The 18,743-nt window shown below is 38.3% G+C and overlaps 1 protein-coding gene across 1 annotated transcript in view; it reads left to right on the top strand.

Annotated features, from left to right (window-relative positions):
- The window catches only part of BNC2 (basonuclin zinc finger protein 2), a gene marked incomplete at both ends in the record, with an annotated part of 238,912 nt that overhangs the window by 110,460 nt on the left and 109,709 nt on the right, over positions 1 to 18,743 (top strand). The window contains 1 exon segment of the mRNA XM_080637107.1: positions 12,044 to 12,146. Coding sequence (XP_080493233.1) covers positions 12,044 to 12,146 — 103 coding nt within the window.

The raw sequence follows: 18,743 nt of genomic DNA, 5'->3' as shown, positions 1-18,743 counted from the left end.
ACATCAAAAGGGCAGCTATGTTTCTTGTGTCTGCCTATATATATGCATTATAAAAAAGTGAGTCTACTGTAATTACCAGTTTGCAGAGCGAATTCCTGCAGGTTTGTACTCTCCCCATTAGTAAAAGAGATAAGTTGAAATGTATTAAAATTTCACTGTACAACTGGGAGTTTTTGTTCACAGTAAATGTGGTAATGTTTCTTCATTGCTTGGCTGTTTGTGTTTAAATTTAGGCAGTGTGCCCAACAGGGAAAAAATTATATGATAAAGCTATGTAAAAAAGAAAATCCTTCTGAGAAAAACCAGGCATTTCCTTTCTCCCTTCCCTTCCCTCCCTCCCTTCCCTTCCCTTCCCTTCCCTCCCTTCCCTCTCCCTTCCCTCCCTCCCTCCCTCCTTCCTTCCCTACTCCCTGCCCTTCCCTTCCTTCCCTTCCCTTCCCTTCCTCCCTCCTCCCTTCCCTTCCTTCCCTCCTTCCCTCCCTTCCCTCCCTTCCCTTCCTTCCATCCCTTCCTTCCTTCCTCCCTTCCCTTCCCTCCTCCCTCCCTCCCTCCTCCCTCCTCCCTTCCCTTCCTTCCTTCCTTCCTTCCTTCCTCCTTCCCTCCCTCCCTCCCTCCCTCCCTCCTTCCTTCCCTTCCTTCCTTCTCCTTCCTTCCTTCCTTCCTTCCTTCCTTCTTCCTTCCTTCCTCCCTTCCTTCATTCCTCCTTCCTTCCTTCCTTCCTTCCTCCTCCTCTTCCTTCCTTCCTTCCTCCCTCTCCTCCTCCCTCCCTCCTTCCTTCCTCTTCCTTCCTTCCTTCCTCTCCTTCCTTCCTTCCTTCCTTCCCTCCTTCCTTCCTTCCTCCTCCTCCATCCTTCCTTCCTTCCTTTCCTTCCTTCCTTCCTTCCTTCTTCCTTCCTTCCTTCCTTCCTTCCTCTTCCTTCCTTCTCCTCCTCACTCCTTCCTTCCCTCCCTCCCTCCTCCCTCCCTTCCTCCTCCCTTCTTCCTTCCTCCTTCTTCCACCCTCCCTCCTCCCCCCTCCTCCCTCCTTCCTCTCCTTCCTCCCCTTCCACCTCCACCCCTTCCTCCTTCCTCCTCTTCCTTCCTTCCTTCCCCTTCCTCCTTCCTCCCTTCCTTCCTTCCTCCTTCCTTCCTTCCTTCCTTCCTTCCTTCCTTCCTCCTTCCTCCCCCCTCCCTCCCTCCCTCCCTCCCTCCCTCCCCTCCCTCCTTCCCTCCCTCCCTCCATCCCCCTCCTCCTCCTCCTTCCTCCTTCTTCCTCCTTCTTCCTCCTCCCCCTCCCTCCCTCCCCTCCCCCTCCTTCCTCCCCTCCTTCCTTCCTTCCTTCCTTCCTTCTTCCTCCTTCCTCCTCTCCTCCCTCCCTCCCTCCCTCCCCCTCCCTCCTTCCTTCCTTCCTCCTCCCTCCCTCCCTCCCTCCCTCCCTCCTCCCTCCTTCCCTTCCTTCCCTCCCTCCCTCCCTCTCCTTCCTTCTTCCTTCCTTCCTCCCTCCTCCCTCCCTCCCTCCTTCTTCCTTCCTTCCTTCCTCCTTCCTCTTCCTTCCTTCCTTCCTCTCACTCCCTCCCTCCTTCCCACCTTCTTTCCTTCTCTTCCTTTCCTTCTCCTTTCCTTTCCTTTCCTTTCCTTTCCTTTCCTTTCCTTTCCTTTCCTTTTCCTTTCCTTTCCACTTTCTCTTTCCTCTTTCCTCTTTCCTCTTTCCTCTTTCCTCTTTCCTCTTTCCCTCTTTCCTCTTTCCTTTCCTCTCTTTCCTTTCCTCTCCTTTCCTTTCCTCTCCTTTCCTTTCCTCTTCTTTCCTTTCCTCTTTCCTTTCCTCTCTTTCCTTTCCTCTTTCCTTTCCTCTTTCCTTTCCTCTTTCCTTTCCTCTTTCCTTCCTCTTCTCTTTCCTCTTTCCTTTCCTCTTTCCTCTTTTCTCTTTCCTTTCCTCTTTTCTTTCCTCTTTCCTTTCCTCTTTCCTTTCCTCTTTCCTCTTTTCTCTTTCCTTTCCTTTCTCCTTTCCTTTCTCCTTTCCTTTCTCCTTTCCTTTCTCCTTTCCTTTCCTTTCTCCTTTCCTTTCTCCTTTCCTTTCCTTTCTCCTTTCCTTTCCTTTCCTTTCCTTTCCTTTCCTTTCCTTTCTTTCCTTTCCTTTCTTTCCTTCCTTTCCTTTTCCTTTCCCCTTTCCTTTCCCCTTTCCTTTCCCCTTTCCTTTCCCCTTTCCTATCCCGTTTCCTATCCCCTTTCCTTTCCCCTTTCTTTCCCCTTTCCTTCCCCTTTCCTTTCCCCTTTCCTTTCCCCTTTCCTTTCCCCTTTCCTTTCCCCTTTCCTTTCCTTTCCCCTTTCCTTTCCCCTTTCCTTTCCCCTTTCCTTTCCCCTTTCCTATCCCCTTTCCTTTCCCCTTCCCTTCCCTTCCCTTCCCCTCCCTTCCCCTCCCTTCTCTCTGTCTTTCTCTAATTCTTCTCTTTCTCTCCCCCCTTCCTTCCTTCCTGTTTACCTGGCTGCCTTCCCCCATGTCTCTCTCTTTTTAAATGGTGGTTATATATATAATCATTCTCCATTCTGGCTAAGGAAAAACATTTTATCTATTTCATATTTACTGGAATTCTCTCTCTTACATAAGCTAACGTTACAGTATATGTTAGAAAATATTTGTTCAAAAAATCCGTGGCTTTGTTTCTGGGAAATAATGAAGAAGCAAAATTTATAATATATGAATGAAAGAAATAAGCGTTTAGTGAACAACATTATCTTTTGAAGAGGAAAAGAAAATCACCTGTTAATCTGACATTAAGGGTTGTGTGGTCTGCTTTTTGTTACTTTCTTAAAGTGTCAGTTTAACATATGACAGAGAGTTAACCACTAAAGGAACAGTGCAGGATTGAGTCTCTAATTTATCTAAATAAGGGGTTAAAACATGGGACAAAGTGTTGATGAGATAGGAAAGATTATTTTATTTTTGGAAAATACTCATACTTTTCTAATAAATTGTAATTCATTGTACTCGTTTTCAAAACAGTAAGCTATTTCATTGCAACTTTTTCATGTAACTTCTATTGAATTTCATATTTATCTTTGCTGTCTAAAATACAGTACAGTGCTGTCTAAATACATGTATTTTTTTGGCCAAATTGAAATCCCATAATATAGACTACAGAAAACAGCAACATCTAAGATGGTAAAGAAAAGCCGGAAAAGTGAAGTACACCCGAAGAGCAGATTAGGTAATAAACAATGTGCTTGTGACATTTTTAAAGGAAATTCCTAATAAATGGACAGTAAGTAAGAACTATTCAAAGAGCCATGCTGCATCAAATCAGATTTTGCTTAGTCTTTTGACTTACAGAAGAAAAAGGGAGAAAATTAAAAAATCTAACTACTGATTTTGCCAACATAGTTTTGTGTGGATGTTCACATTTTTCTCATAAGGACTCTTATTTATCTGTTAAAGGTGATTTTTTTTTCATATTTACATTTTTTCACTTGTGTTTTTTACTGGACAGTCTGTGACTGTTTGAGACCGATTAAAACCAGTCTTGAGAGCAAGCTACTTATCTGATGACCTTAAGACTTTAAACATTTTAATATTTTCTTATTAATCTGTAGAAAAAAAATATATGAAGAATAGATATTGATTTAATAGATTAGGTAAATATTTTGGACCATTTATAATATATTCATAAAATCTTGTTTTGTGGATTACTGATCCACTATTCCATGTAATGTGACAAAAATATGTTGATTCTTATCTTCTGCATGCATGCTACATCCACAGGCTCAATGTCCTTTTTTAGATCCACAAGACAAATTCCTTTTGGGGCATGCTTTATTTAGTGTTAATTTAGTTTTACATCACAAGTTTCAAATGTTGTTGGTTTGCATACTTTCTTTGAAAACATATGCTGGAAGGAAAGTCTGTTGTGAATAGCAAGGCTGGTATGGGAATCTCAGTATACTTTATCTTATATAGTTGCCAGCAGAGATTTTTTTATTATTTTCCTGCAGAGGTGTAAGTAAGGTTTATAGAAAGAAAAAATAATTAAACTTTTACTAGCAATTGCTAAATACTTTTTCAGTTTGGAGAATGTTTTTCTTCTTTCATATAAAAGCAGTAAAGGTGTGTGTAGGGATGTTTTAGAAATAGTAAACTATTCAGTTGCTCAGAGAATCATGGAATAGTTTGGATTGGAAAGGACCTTTTAAGGTCATCTAGTCCAATTCCCCCCAGAATGAGCAGGGACATCTTCAACTAATTCAGGCTGCTTGCAGCACCATCCAACCTAATGCTCAATATTTCCTGGGACAGGGCATCTACCACTTCTCTTGGCAACCAATGAGGTTTTACCAACCTCATTGTAAAAAAATCTCCCTTATATCTACTCTACCCTATTTTAGTTTAAAACTATTACTTCCTGTCCTGTCGCAACAGGTCCTATTAAAAAAGTCTGTTTCCGTCTTTCTTATAAGCCTCCTTTATATATTGAAATGCTGAAATAAGGCTCCCCTGAACCTTCTCTTCTCCATACTGAATGACCCCAACTTTCTCAGCCTTTCCTCATAGGAAAGGTACTCCAGCCCTCTGATCATTTCTGTAGCTCTCCTCTGGACTCTGACAGTATTGGTTTCATAACATGAATGTTTTTCACCTATAAGAACGAATGTCTGTGCTTGCTAACATGCTCTTAGGCACAGGGGATCTCATTCTTAAATCAACCATGTGTGTTCCTTCAAATTTTAAGCAAGAAGCACTTGTCAGTCTTAATTTTTTTAGTGCAAACAACTTCACCTTTGATGCCTGGGAACCTCAGGCTGGTTTTACATGCTATAGAAACACAGGGTGATATTGTACCTGCAGTACAAGTACTGTAGAATATGCTCTTGGCAGCACTCTGAGTTGAGTGTGTAGAATCGGAGTGAGCGTGGCCTACAGAAAGTTCCTGGAAAATCACAAAGTTATTCTGTGTTACATTTGTGTTCTCTAGAAAAGTCTAGGTAGCATTCCTTGACACAGGTTTCCAATTTTGGAAGTATCTAAGGTAGAACTGAAGAATGACTCTTAATTTAAACACAAGATTACAAATGACATCTTAGTTATTCTGTATTTTCTTATTCCCCATTCATATACCAGTTCTCTCAAGAAGAGCTAAAAATGGTTTTCTAAAATGCTTAAAGGCTAGGTCGTCTTATTCCAGGAAAAGCTGTTTTAGCCTATTAAAAGCTTTTTCTCTTGTTAGCATCCTTCCCTTCATATTGTATTAGTAACTGTTTTCTTGAATGCCACAGAGAAATATAGCAATATAAATAGCTTTCAAATTGTATTACTGAAAATAAATTCAAGTAAGAAACAATACTAACATAGCGTGATACAAAATTGCTAATAACATACTGCAATGCAGTGAACAGCCTAAAAGATATTTTAGTATCTCTGAATGGGAGAGTGATCGGAAACCTGATTGCATTGCACGGATGTTTTAAGACCATTCAAATGCAAAGTATATTCCCCTTTAGTGTTTGTTTAGTTTTGGGGTTTTGGGGGCAACACATTATTAGGTTATAGGCTTTGAAATTAAAATGGTCATCTATCAGTTAAGGTTATTTTCTCTAGATGATTCCTGTGTTTAAAATTATGGTTTGAAATGAAACGCATTCGGAGTGATGGCATTTGTGTTCCCAAGTAACCGTTAGGTGTGATGGAATCCTGCTTTCCTGGAGATGGCTGAACACCTCCCTGAGTATTGGAAGTGATGAATGAATTCCTTGTTTTGCTTTGCTTGCCTGCACAGCTTTTGCTTTCCCTATTAACTTGTCTTTATCTCAGCCACGAGTCTTCTTATTTTTACCTTCCAGTTCTCTCTGTAACCCCAGTAGGGGGGAGTGAGCAAGAGTCTGTGGGGTGCTCATTTGCCAGCTGCGGTTAAACCACAACAATTCCCCATAATACAAAGCTTAATATAGGCAGATCAGAGTGTGTATTTCCTAAATATCAGTATGCAAATAATCCTCCTTGTATTGTGAATTTAAAACAAACTCTATTGTACTCCTGGTTTTCCAGCTATTAAAAATAGCATAATTTCATTGGGACCTTTTTGCCGTTCACACAGCAGAATTTGTGATATGGTCTTTTAAAGAAGTACTTAATTGACAAGATAGAAAACAATTATTGGGATTCCTGAAGTAGCAAAGAAGTGACAGATAAGAGTTGTTTACAAAGCATATAAGATATGCTTTGAAAAAGAAATCACAACCCCTGCAACTTTAAGCTGTAGTATGGTACAGGCCTTTGTTGAGCGATAGTGTCAATTTATTTTATCTTCTTCACTTTATAGCCAAGAAACAGTAAGAAAAAGTTAATGCCAGAGAAGGCTTTCCTTTGAAAAAAAAGTGCTGGAGCACTTGTAGGTCTTACCTGCTGTCTGTTGCTTTGTATCTTTTTTTGTGACGAGTCAACATATAACAACAGAAGTGGATCTCCTTGTTTCTTATCAACCTCTTGCTCATTAACTTTGATTATTTTAATGTGCTATTATGTCTTGAGAGCAGCTACTGTGCTACTTTATGGCCTTAACTTATGCTCTCAGTGACAGTGTTATTTACTTTGAGTAAGCTATTTTTTTCAGAATTAGGTATTGGGTGTTTATAATATAGAATTAAACTGTTTGACAATGGAAAGAAAAGATTGTATTTAACATGTTTTGCTTGGATTTTTCTTAATGTTAAGAGGTAAGCTGCAAAAAGTGCTTTTTGCTTTTACTTTTCCAGCACTTCTCATCATTTCACCCAAGTACTTAATTTATTGACATACACTAACAGAACTTTTATTGTTTTTAAAATCATAAACAAGATAATCTATCAATTAAATATGGAAAGTTCTCACCCGTATTACTAAAATGCATAGACCTTGTGAATTATTATATTATGCAAAATCTAAATTTTAAGTATATGTGTGTGTGTGTGTGCGCGCGCGTGTGTGTGTGCATGTGTGTTCAGAATCCCTGGTATTCTTGCAGCTAACACATCTGTGTGAAGTGCATACTCTTACTGACTTTAATTCAGCTCTAAGGGACTGCAGTTACACACAGGTTGGTGGTTTGAGGTCTCACTAAAAAGGTTTCACAAACACTGGACCAAATCATCCTCAAACCTCGTGCTCCTGTGATTGGTAACAGTGGATTTAGATTTTTTGAGCTCCATAGGATTAGCATATGCTTAGACAGGCAGCTGGAACTTCCATACAAAGACCGTGAGTATAGCTGACTGTCTTATGTATTCAGTTGCACAGTGATCTTCTATATTACAGGTGGCTTGATAGGAGACATTTCTTAAAAACTTTCTGTACCTGAGAAAGATGAGAGCAAGGCTGTGTTAACACTGCCCACTACATAAGCGGATGTAGCTGAGATTTCAATAAGATGCTGTTTAACCTCACAGGACCCTTGCACTCTCATAACAAGTTACATTAAGAATTTCTGTTACATATGCTATTAAAATGTAGGGTAAAGGAAGTTGCAAAACTTACCTGTCCAGAATGTTGTATGATTTTAAACTGCCTCCATCTTTTGTAGTCACTTGTAAGAACTCCAGAAGAGTTCATATCTCTTCTTTACATGTTCTCTTTCTCCCATATTGTGATCCCTGTCAGGATAGGTTATTGCCTCTTATCTCTTGGAAGTTCTGTAAAACAGCCAGACAGATTGATTTTCCATTACTGCTATAAGCTGTTCCCATTAATATGTGAATAGTATTTACTTGTTACATATAATTAAATCACTCAAACTATGTTAAATGAATATCCTTGATCGGGGGGAAATCCACAGAAGTCAGGCCTAACATTTTCCAATGTTAGCAGTACAAACATACACATAGGTGTACTGGAGTACATGCTTTAACACTAGGCAAAGTTCCTCTCTTTCTGCATTACATTGTAGGGGAAGAAAATCTTAAAGAGAGCAGCAAGATATTTCTGAATGTTTCTGTGTTGATTATACAATCATTACTTTATTCTTGTATATGTGTATTTTGTCTTTAAATCTTAATAGGATTGCTTTAGGATTTAAGGAATCAGTTGTCTAAACTTTTAGAAAGTATTTTACTGAAATCCAGTCCATTTCCTCCATAGGTCCTCAAGGGCTACTGTAATTTTGGTAGAAGTGCAAGGAGCATTACGTTAGAAACTCACTGGATGGAAGGTATAGAAATGGCTGAGAACTGTTACCTGCAAACTATTGACGTGGTAGAGTATAATGGCACTTTCCAAGAAGCTGTAGAAAACTATGTTTTGTTGCATACTTAAGGGTCTTAACCTGAAAGTTGTCATCTAACTAGACAGTTGCCTATCAGCTGGTACAGGGAGAGCCTACATCTGTTCCTCTTGCTATGCAAGATCATTGATTTCTTTTCCTTCTGTTTTCTTTATGTCTTTCTTGGAGGAGTTTCTCAGCAAAAACCTAGTCAGGAAATTTTCTGTTTCTTTCCCTACAAAACAGTGTAGTACACAGAGTTCCATTATGTAAACTTTTTAGGAATATCTTGTGAAGGCAGAATTACAGTGTGTGATTTCTGGAATGCCTGGCAATACTCTTTCAGAAGCATTTTCTGGCAAAATTTTAGCATTGCTACACCCTTGGACTTTTATATCTACTTTTTAACAGGTTTGAGCAATGTTTACAATATTTAGCTTCTGCACACTCACTCAGTATCCTTTTATTATCCCTACTCCCCACCCCACCCCTTCCAAATTAAGCAGTAACAGATGTCGAACCACAGCTACACCAATCCACGCTGCTACTGAGAAGCACAACAGCTACTGCAACTTCATCCTCTCTGTGCCTTAAAATCCTGCCACTGGGGAATGGAGGGGCTGCATTAAAGCTCTGGATTCTTAGGTGAATCTACACCACATTCATGTCCCATTCTGGGGCTGCCATTCTGAGCCATTCGTGAGCCTGTTACTCAAATTGTTGGTGACTGGTATGCCTAAGTTAAATTCTATTGAAAACTAGTAGAAAGAGACTGTAAATAATTCAGATGCTTATTCTTGCAAGCTGAGTACATATGTTGGTTGTATTATGAAGGTCTTTAAAGACAAGGCTTTCTTTCATGTTAATGAATGTTAATGTTCCATCCATGTGTATAGGAACACACACTATTCCTGGCATCTGGAATATTCTCTCCGCCAAGTTATGTTGGTTTTATGTTGGATATTGAGGTGATCTAAAGTAGTTACAATGATTATGGATTAACTGAATAAAGTTAAAGCCAAATCTTTAAAATAAAAACTAAGTTCTACTTGAGGTTTTCTATATCCATCACTATAGAATGCCTCACAATTTACATTGCATTTACCCTGACAACAACATTTTACTATAATTGTGTCCCACTTAGTGAATGGGGGCATCATGCTAACTAAGTAATTTGTCCAAGATCATGCCAGAACATGAAATTGAATAGGAGTTTTTCCAGTCCCCTCACTCAGAAGTATGCATGGGATTCTCGGTGGGATGGAAAACTACTGAAAGCTGATTTACAGCCTGGTATCAAGACATCCTTTACAGAAGTAGCAGCCAAGTAAGGCCAAGCTGAATGTTTTGGCCATGCTACTGATCTTTGGAGTTTCTTATGCCAATTGATAATACTTTATAAAAATTCATAGGTCTTTTTGAAGACTTTTTAGACTTAGTTGTTTGAGGAACAAGCTGAAATTTTCACATTTCTGAAAAGCTTGTATGAATTTTTGGGAGGGATAAAGGATAGAAATGTTACTAATTAATCTTCTTTAATACTTTACATGATCAAGACTCTCTTTAACTGAGGGAAGAGGAAAAGAAACATGAAACCTCTAAACTTTTTCCCCCCATCTTATAATTTATAGTGGCTAAATGGGTCATTTTTAAATGTGTGTAATAAAACTTACTCTTAGGCTGAAACATGGTAGTTCAGGTTCAAGATGAATCCAATTTTTACAGGCAACCTGTTAACCTCTAGGCCAAAAATAGGTAGGATTGTAATGGAAATGCTGATGAGCCTTAATAGAGCAACTCTACCAAATGACATGGTTTCATCTAGTATGTGTACATACACTATATTCCTCCTATTATACATATTGCAAGTGACACATGAACAAGACAAATAATATAAAATACAACAACTGTGTGTCACATTGGTGCAGAGATTTAATGAAGGTGCTGAATGTGAGAAGACCTTTTATGATAAATTAAGAATACCATTTTGTACGCCTTTCTTCTTGCAGTACAATTAATTACTAAGTTCATTAATTAATGAACATATTAGAGAAAGAACACCATTACTGACCAATGGTGATCTGATATATTACTGAGTCAATAAACTGTTGAACATGAAACAGGACCTTTCAGGAGAGTTTTTTTCTCGCAACCCAGAAACACATGTATTATTCTTGCATGCTCAGCACTACTTTGCTGTCCTTATATTTCATATTACTAATTCTTTTAATCACACTTGCATACAGCAGTGTTTTATAACCTAGCTAATGAATAATTGGACAGGTGACATTGGGACTGAGGCCCTGAAGTGTCAAGCGTAATAGAGCAGGATAATTTTTTCCCCACTAGATTTTTAGGAGTAAAAGGTAGTAAAAAAGCAGTTAGGATAGAAGGAGGAAAAGACTTTCATACCAGAAATTTGTCAGAGAACTACAGATTTCCAGTGGGTCCATGAACTATAAATGGCTTTAAATTACTGGCTGATGCAGATAAGTAAAGAGATCAAACATTTAAAATAACTCTGAACCTTTTTCATTGTCAGGAACCAAGGAGTTTAGCATGGGCAAGCTAAAGCTGAATGTAATTTTCTTCAAGTCAGTATAGTTAAGGTAGTTCTTGTTCAGTATACAGTGAGTGTGCATATGTGTGTTGTTTGGAAAAGACAAGAGCCTTCGTAATGCTTCAGTATCTCAGTGGTCATAGGTACCAAGCACTCTTCCCCCAACTTAGCCCCCAAGTAATCATTGATTGCATCTAGATCTATAGAGATATCTTTTCCTGACAGCTCTGGTAGTTACAGTAGATTGTTAATCTGTGAGTGATCAGAATAAGCCTCTCTGTCTCAGAAATCTCCATGTAAATTACATCTAAATGCATGCCATAAATTTATTAGTAGCAGTTTGAAGTGCACAGGTCATCTTCTACACTATTTAAAAACATAAGTCTGTAACACATTAAAAAAAAAGTCTTATTCAATTTATATTCAGTTTTCTGTGGAGGTAACTAGCCCCTGTCAAAGTAAACCTGTGTAGTTTTTGAGATAATTTTAAAACTGGAGATGAGATACTAATAAGGTGTATTATTTAAGCAAATTTTAGAGCTCTTCATACTGGAGTTTTAGCATTGCTGCTGTGAAATTATTTAATCTTTTTCAAAATAGAGAACTATATATTTGAAAATTGGAGTTGCTAAGAGGTAATAGATGTGATAGATGCAAAGGAAAGTTACAGGATGTTTTATGAACCAGTCCTATTCTTGTACCTTGTTCATTTTATCCTAGTTCGGGAACACATCAAATCCATGACTCGTTTCTGTAGCAGAGGTATATCGTACATGAACTCCAAAAAGGAAACTTGAGAATAAGCTTTGGGTATGGGGGAAGGGGAAAGAGTTCTGTGGTTTTCCTTTTTGTATGTTTTTGTTTCCTCATTTTAGTTTTGGTTTCAATCACTCTGATATGGTGAGACATCACTAGAAACTTCTTCCTTCAGGCAGTTGATGCGAAAACAGGAAATTTGAGGAACACCTACAGAATCCTCACCTGCCTTTTTTTTTTTTTTTTTTTTCCTAAAGGAAATAGAGCAATTCTTTCTAAGACTTCAGGAATGTACTCATCTCCATGGAACAACAGACTAAGTAATAATCGAATATCCATTTTGGTTGTCATTGCTCAAGGATACTGATGTATGTTTTTGAAAGAGAATTAATCTCTACTTAAAAGAATGAGCAATGTTAGAAAAGAATGTTAGAAAGCTGGTTTTTTGCTTTACAGGTCTAGGCTTCATAACAAATTTGCACAAGAAGTAAGAAAGACATTAATGTGTGTTTTCTGTTTCTTTTTCCAGGCCATCCGCTGTACACTGGTAAATTGCACATGTGAATGTTTTCAGCCAGGGAAGATTAACTTGAGAACCTGTGACCAGTGTAAACATGGCTGGGTGGCACACGGTAAGAAATGTTTATTCCTGGCTTCTCTATTCTGTCCATATTTCCCAGTATCTTTAAATAAAAAGAGATGGAGTGATATAGACAGTAGTGATATCTATTTGTCTGTACATGCATGTGCAGGCACTTTGGATGTACTTTTTTTACAGCGATTTCTAGGATGAAAAAATGAGGGTTTCTTATTCTGGCAATAGCTTCAAGTGCTACTGGAGTTTAACAGCTTGTGTATAGTTCAGAAGAATATTCTAGCCTTCAGGAAATAAGGTAGTTCTAGCAGGGCGTAGCAGAAAGTGAAGAAAGTTTATAATATTTTTGCACAGCAGAGTTTGTATTGCAAAGAAGCATCAGCCAATAAATCACCAACCTTAATGGAAATTCAAACACACTGATCTCAGACTTTCAGATCTTGGATGTCAGAATGAAATGAATGCATCTTGTATGGCTCAACAAAAGCATGCATATATGATCTGTGAGTTGAACCGGTCTCCCAGTGTTTCAGTAGCTAAAGAAAGGAGGGATTAGAATGCCCAAATCCTATATAAAGGCATCAAAATACACTTACAGACTTTCCATTTTATTTATCCTTTACTATTTTGTGTATTTGATGATATTTTATTTTTGGCATTCTTGACTAAGATATACATGAGAGAGAAAGAGAATGCTGTATAAATAATTAGAAGGCAAATAAGGAGGATGTCTAAAATGGTTTAATGGAGCAAAAAGAAAAAAAAGGGGGGAGATGGGAAAGAGAAAGATTAGTATGTTTGCAAAAGAAATTAATGTTGGAGATTTCTTCTCATGGTCTAGATGAATGGCACTTAAGTAAGCTCAGTCTTCATTCCCTACTTCTTACAGATATTCAGGGGTTATATTCTATGAATTTTATTTTATTTTGATGAGAGATGGGATGAAAGCTTAGTACTTCCCTCCTAAGATGCATTTGATCTCTGTTTATTTAGTTCACATACGTGTGTACTTGTGCTCGAGTGTGCTGACATGGCAAGTGTGGATGCTCAAGAAATACCATAGCACAGACTGCCAGAGAAGTTTTTAAAACATTCATGTACGTGAAAATGAAAGCAGGGATGCAGGTACGATGCAGTCCTGTGTCATTGCAGAGTAGAATACGCAGCCTGCCTAGAAATACCCTAACACCACCAATCTGGTAGCTGGTTGCAGATTTATTATATTCAAAATTCTCTAGGGAGCTTATTTTTGCTCCTGTTAATTCCCAGAAAGATATCTTCAGTCATAGTATAACCAGACTCACATTTCTTGGAAGGATCGCTAAACCTCACAAAATTTGTATAGTTCAGGTATGCTTGAGGCTTTATGTAAAATCAGCATCTGAGGTTTTGCCAGTCCCCAGATAGGGAAGACTTGCCTAGCTATTGTCAGGCTGTCCTGCTGTTGGGTAACAGAAATTGGGAGTTTAGCTAGAAATTAGTTTAGCTAGAATTTAGTTTGGTTAGAAATTTAGCTTCTGGCATAAGTACAGCCCACATTTTCTTTTTAACCAGTACATGGTAGAAGAGTGTGATCAGATTTTCCTAATAAATTCTTCCCTGTGTGGTGGTTAAATTCAAAATCAGAATATATTACAGTAATCTGAGATTGAATAGAAATAGAAATGTCCCTGTTTTGTAAATCCAGAACTTTGAAAGGTGAATTCGATGATTAGGGATACACCACCTGCTCCCATACCTGAGTGCTAGACATTCTAAATAGAAAATTTAATACAGCTATATATTATTAGAAAGTGTTTGTTTTACTACTATGCCAAGCAAAGAATGCTCTGATTTTTTTTTTTTTTTTTGTTAGTACACTTTGTGTACATTAATCTGAAGTATTTACATTTTATGGCAGAGCAAGAAAAGTCAGATACATGTTTCATATACATACTCAAAGCACAGGCTTATAAATTACTTCTTGAAGACTATGGTGCATCTGCTCCAATTCTTGATCTTAGCTGTTTACCAGGATTTTGAGGGCAGTGTTCAGGAGACTGATCAACTTATTGCACTGTAGCACCTGGATTTCAAAATTACTGAATCAGGTTGCTCTTCAGAATGGATTTTCTTTAAACCATTAGCATAGTACTTTCAGAAGTTGTTTGTTGATTGCAAATAGTGTTTTGTACTGCTTTAATTAAAAGGTTTCCTTCTGATTTTTATTAATGAATTTCAACTCAACTTCTTGACACGATGTACTGCTTTACTGAATGTAATTATCAAAGAAAAGGTGTTTCCAACAAGAAGTTCCATGCTTATTCAGTTCTGATAACCTAGAATCATAATTGAACTGAATAGATCAAAAATAGTTTAGAACTGCAGTCATGCTGTACTTGACTAATCTGTGCAGAGTTAATCCATGTTAATAACTGCCATTTAAAATACTGTAATTCTTGAAGGGAGAAGGAAAGGGTATGCAACCACCACAATATTATTGCACTTAGCAACTGCTGACCTGTTTTCTTTGTTCCCACTTCTATTGTCTTTCTCATTTTTCTTTCCTCACCTAAAATAATTTGCACACATCTTGAAAGGAAAGGTTTCCTGCAAGTTCAATTTCTTCTGTCTAGATTTGCCAAAAATAGGATTGGCAATATGTGAACAGATTCATCAGAGAAGTTGTTTTGTGGCAAGGTAAATTTTTCTGTTGGCAAAAATTCATCTTATCGACTTTTGACCCTGTACCCCTGTGCTGGAGTGGTAATCCTACCATCAGTGTTTTTAAGGCTGAAGCCAAAAGCTGCACAGAGCATAACAGCATTCTCTGGTACTGCTGTGCATAATGGAGAATGGGTTATTGCTGGTGTGAATCTCTGTATATTTTAAAGGATTTGGTTACCTAGGCTGTATTAATTTGTTTTCAGCTGAAACCTGGCTTTCATGTCAGCTTGGGTGGAGATTCATTTTCTAAAACAAAAAAGAAATGTATTAAATTGGATAAGCTATTTGCTAGGCTTCAAGCAGACGAACAGATAACAGCTACATGTTTTTCCTTTTTCTTTTATTTTTCTTTTAGTGGTAAAGATATTTTTTATAGTCCATATGGTAAAAAATAAAATCTTATTAAAATCTTAATAGTCCATTTTTAAAGGAGAATTTATTTCAACACAAGCAGTTGGTATTTTGTGGCTTTTAAATAATATAGGAGTCAGATGACTACGAAAGAATTAAGACTTTCTTCAGTGCTTGGATTGGTTTATTCTTCTAGTATTTTTATTGTATTAAGAGTTTCAAACTATACTATGAAGATATTTGTAACATTTTAATAGCTTTAGCACAACAACCACTTACTCAAACTTTCTTGGAAATACTGAAAAAAATCCCACTTTCCTTGCCATCCACTTCCCCTAGTATAAGTATCTTAGAATATGAGGAAAGAAAGTAAAAAGATCTGGTTTCACTGAATTTGCATTTTCTCTTGTATGCTTGTCATTAATGTCAGAATCACAGCTACTGTAGCTACCATATTGCTAGCACAAATACAATTATTATATCTATCAACAGATGAAAGACCCAATACAATATCAATGGGAAATACAGTCTATCCTCTCTCATAACATTTTGCCCTAAAAAGGTATGCCAGGGTGACATATATCAGAGTGGACTAAAGATATTATTTATGACATGCGTTCTGTTTATTTTAGTTTCAGTTTCTTAGACTTCACAGTAATTAAAAAAACCCCACAGTATAACAGTATTAAGTTTGTCTGAAGTCATTGTCACCTTGTTTCAAAGAGAGTCAGAAAATTAGAAATACTACTTCATGGAATCATAGAATCATAGAATGGTTAGGGTTAAAAAGGACCTTAAAGATCACCTGGTTCCATCCCCCTGCCACCACCACCTTCCAACAGATCAGGCTGCTGAAAGCCCCATCCAACCTTGCCTTGAACACTGCCACAGATGAAGCATTTACCACTTCCCTGAGCAACCTGTTCCAGTGCCTCACCACCCTCACAGTAAAGAACTTCTTCCTTATATCTAACCTGAACTTCCCTTTTTAAGTTTAAACCCATTTCCCCTTGTCCTGTCACTACAGTCTCTCATGAAGGGTCCGTCTCCAGCATCCTTATAGGCCCCCTTCAGATACTGGAAGGCTGCTAGGAGGTCTCCACGCAGCCTTCTTTTCTCCAGGCTGAACAGCCCCAACTTTCTCAGCCTGTCTCCATACGGGAGGTGCTCCAGTCCCCTGATCATCCTCGTGGCCCTCCTCTGGACTTGTTCCAACAGTTCCATATCCTTTTTATGTTGAGGACACCAGAACTGCACACAATACTCCAAGTGAGGTCTCACATGAGCAGAGTAGAGGGGCAGGATCACCTCCTTCGACCTGCTGGTCACGCTCCTTTTGATGCAGCCCAGGATACAGTTTGCTTTCTGGGCTGAGAGCGCACACTGAAGCCAGTTTATACTCAGTTTCTCATCGACCAACAGCCCCAAGTCCTTCTCCTCAGGGCTGCTCTGAATCTTTTCTCTGCCCAGCCTGTGGCTGTGCCTGGGATTGCCCTGACCTAGGTGTAGTCCCCCATCTTGCCCTCAACCTGATCACTTGTAAAACTCAATCAGAAGACAGCAGCACATTTTTCAGACTTTTTCTTTTTTTTTGTATACTCTGCATTCTTGAACTGAACCCTATTCAGTCCACTCTCGGAAACGAAGTATCCTGTGCACATTTTTACCATCTCCCTTTTTGGTTTTTTGTTTTGTTGTTTTTGTTGGGGTTTTTTTTCTCAGAGGAAGCTGATTCTTAGTCCTGTGATGATCTTTGACGTATTTTCATTTGCATTATGCTAATCAGCACAGCTCAGGGCCAAGCTGTTTATCCAAGTAGGCTTTAGTACCTCTCTTAGGCATGATCCATCTCCTATCTCCAATCCAAGACTTGGCCGGGCCTTTTCTCTAGTACCTTTGAAATTAACTTCCTTTGAGTTTTAATGAGAGCAACATTAACTAGGAGATTTTAGCACATAGGGCAAATCTGTTACTCTTACTCAGTTTAAAAGCAGCCATCATGCTCAGAGATTTGCCATGTGGGTTACACTTTCACCTTGTGAAGGAAATTCTCTGCTGCCAGTATTTATATAATGCATGTACTAGCTTGCTGTAAATGAGACTGAGAATGAAAACAACCTAAATTAGAAAATGAAGACTGCTTTGTCGTAAAATCACATGCATGACATGACTCTGATGTCTTCACTCAGAATGGTTGTGGTATCTTAATTCCTACCTGATAGTTCATGAAATTGTCAGGTAAAAGGAACATGAAGTGAGAAGAAAGGAAGGACAGTGTAAAAAAAATTAAAAAAAAAAAAAGAAAAAAGAATGCTGTGAAAATTTTGGAAATTGAATCTCTCTCTTACCCCAAAGTTGCTGAAAGGACTTGGTCCGGGAAGAAGGTTTAGATTTTAAAATTGAGCTGCGTATGAATGAAGTGGGAAGGAAGAGGAGTGCTCTGTTCCATAGGATATAAAAAATAATCACAATTTTTGCATACAGAACATACTTGTTTCCTTCTATTCAGTTTATTTAATTCTTTTAAATGCTTTAAAATTACTTGAGAACATCATAGTTTTTTTGGTTTTGTTTTTGGTTGGTTTTTTTTTTAGTTATATAGAGATTTTTAGCAAAGTCATTATCTGCAATTCATTGATAACGAAGCCTAGTTCTTCGTGACTTTTAAAGTAAAACTATTTTAGATCTAGTTTGGCTTTTCCTGTCTTTTACTGACAAAATCATTTTAATCCATCTGATATAACTTCCTTTTGACCCTGAAGGCTGAGGCATATTCTTCATTACTCAGTTGCTTCCAGGAACCTTACCTGATTAACATTCGTTACTGGTAAACACTTTTTAAAGTCCTCCTTTCTGCCTATGCCATCCCTGTTTGGTTCCCTTCAGCAGCAAATCCCAAAGCAGCCAATGCAGCACAGAGAAGATGCACTCTGTTATCTTGTGGGTACTCTGATGCAGTATCTGGTTTTAAAGGCTGCCACATTGGTAGGAATTATGTACTGTAGTGTTTGCTTTGGGTTACTCTGATACCACTGTTAATGCAAGTCAAGCTAAGGTAAAGCAGATGAGAATATCCAAGTATTAAGGCATCCAAGACAAATACAGTGTTGTTTGAAAGGTTTATAAGACACAAGTGACAGAAAAGAAATAATGCTTAGTTGCCCCAAGATCAAATAAAAAGCTTTCCATTTCCATACTTGTATTCAGCTGCTCCTTGCATAACTGTATGGTCAAGGGTTTAGTCCTCGGGTGTTGAGTAAGGTTTTCCCTGGGGGTAAAACCACAGGCTCCAACTTATATATGCTCCCACTCACACCTTCTTGGATTTGCTTGGGTGTCCATTCAGATGAAAATCTTTTTTTGCTTTCTTGCCTGCCACCCCAGAACATCTTCATGCAGTCAGGGAGACATTAGACTCTTCTCCCTCTAGCCAGCTTTATTGCCTCACAGTCCTGGGTTTGAACATGCCAATGTCGCTTGGATGTGGTCAGGTGAGATTATCCCTGACCAGACATTAAGCAGTCAGCTAAGGACTGCTCCAATGCCTGGCAAATTCTGCACAGACCGTAACCTAATT

The sequence above is a fragment of the Psittacula echo genome, assembly GCF_963264785.1.
Source record: "Psittacula echo genome assembly, chromosome: Z".
NCBI classification, from domain to species: Eukaryota; Metazoa; Chordata; class Aves; order Psittaciformes; family Psittacidae; genus Psittacula; species Psittacula echo.
The sequence above is the reverse complement of the archived record's forward strand: the minus strand, read 5'-3'. Positions and strand labels throughout refer to the sequence as shown.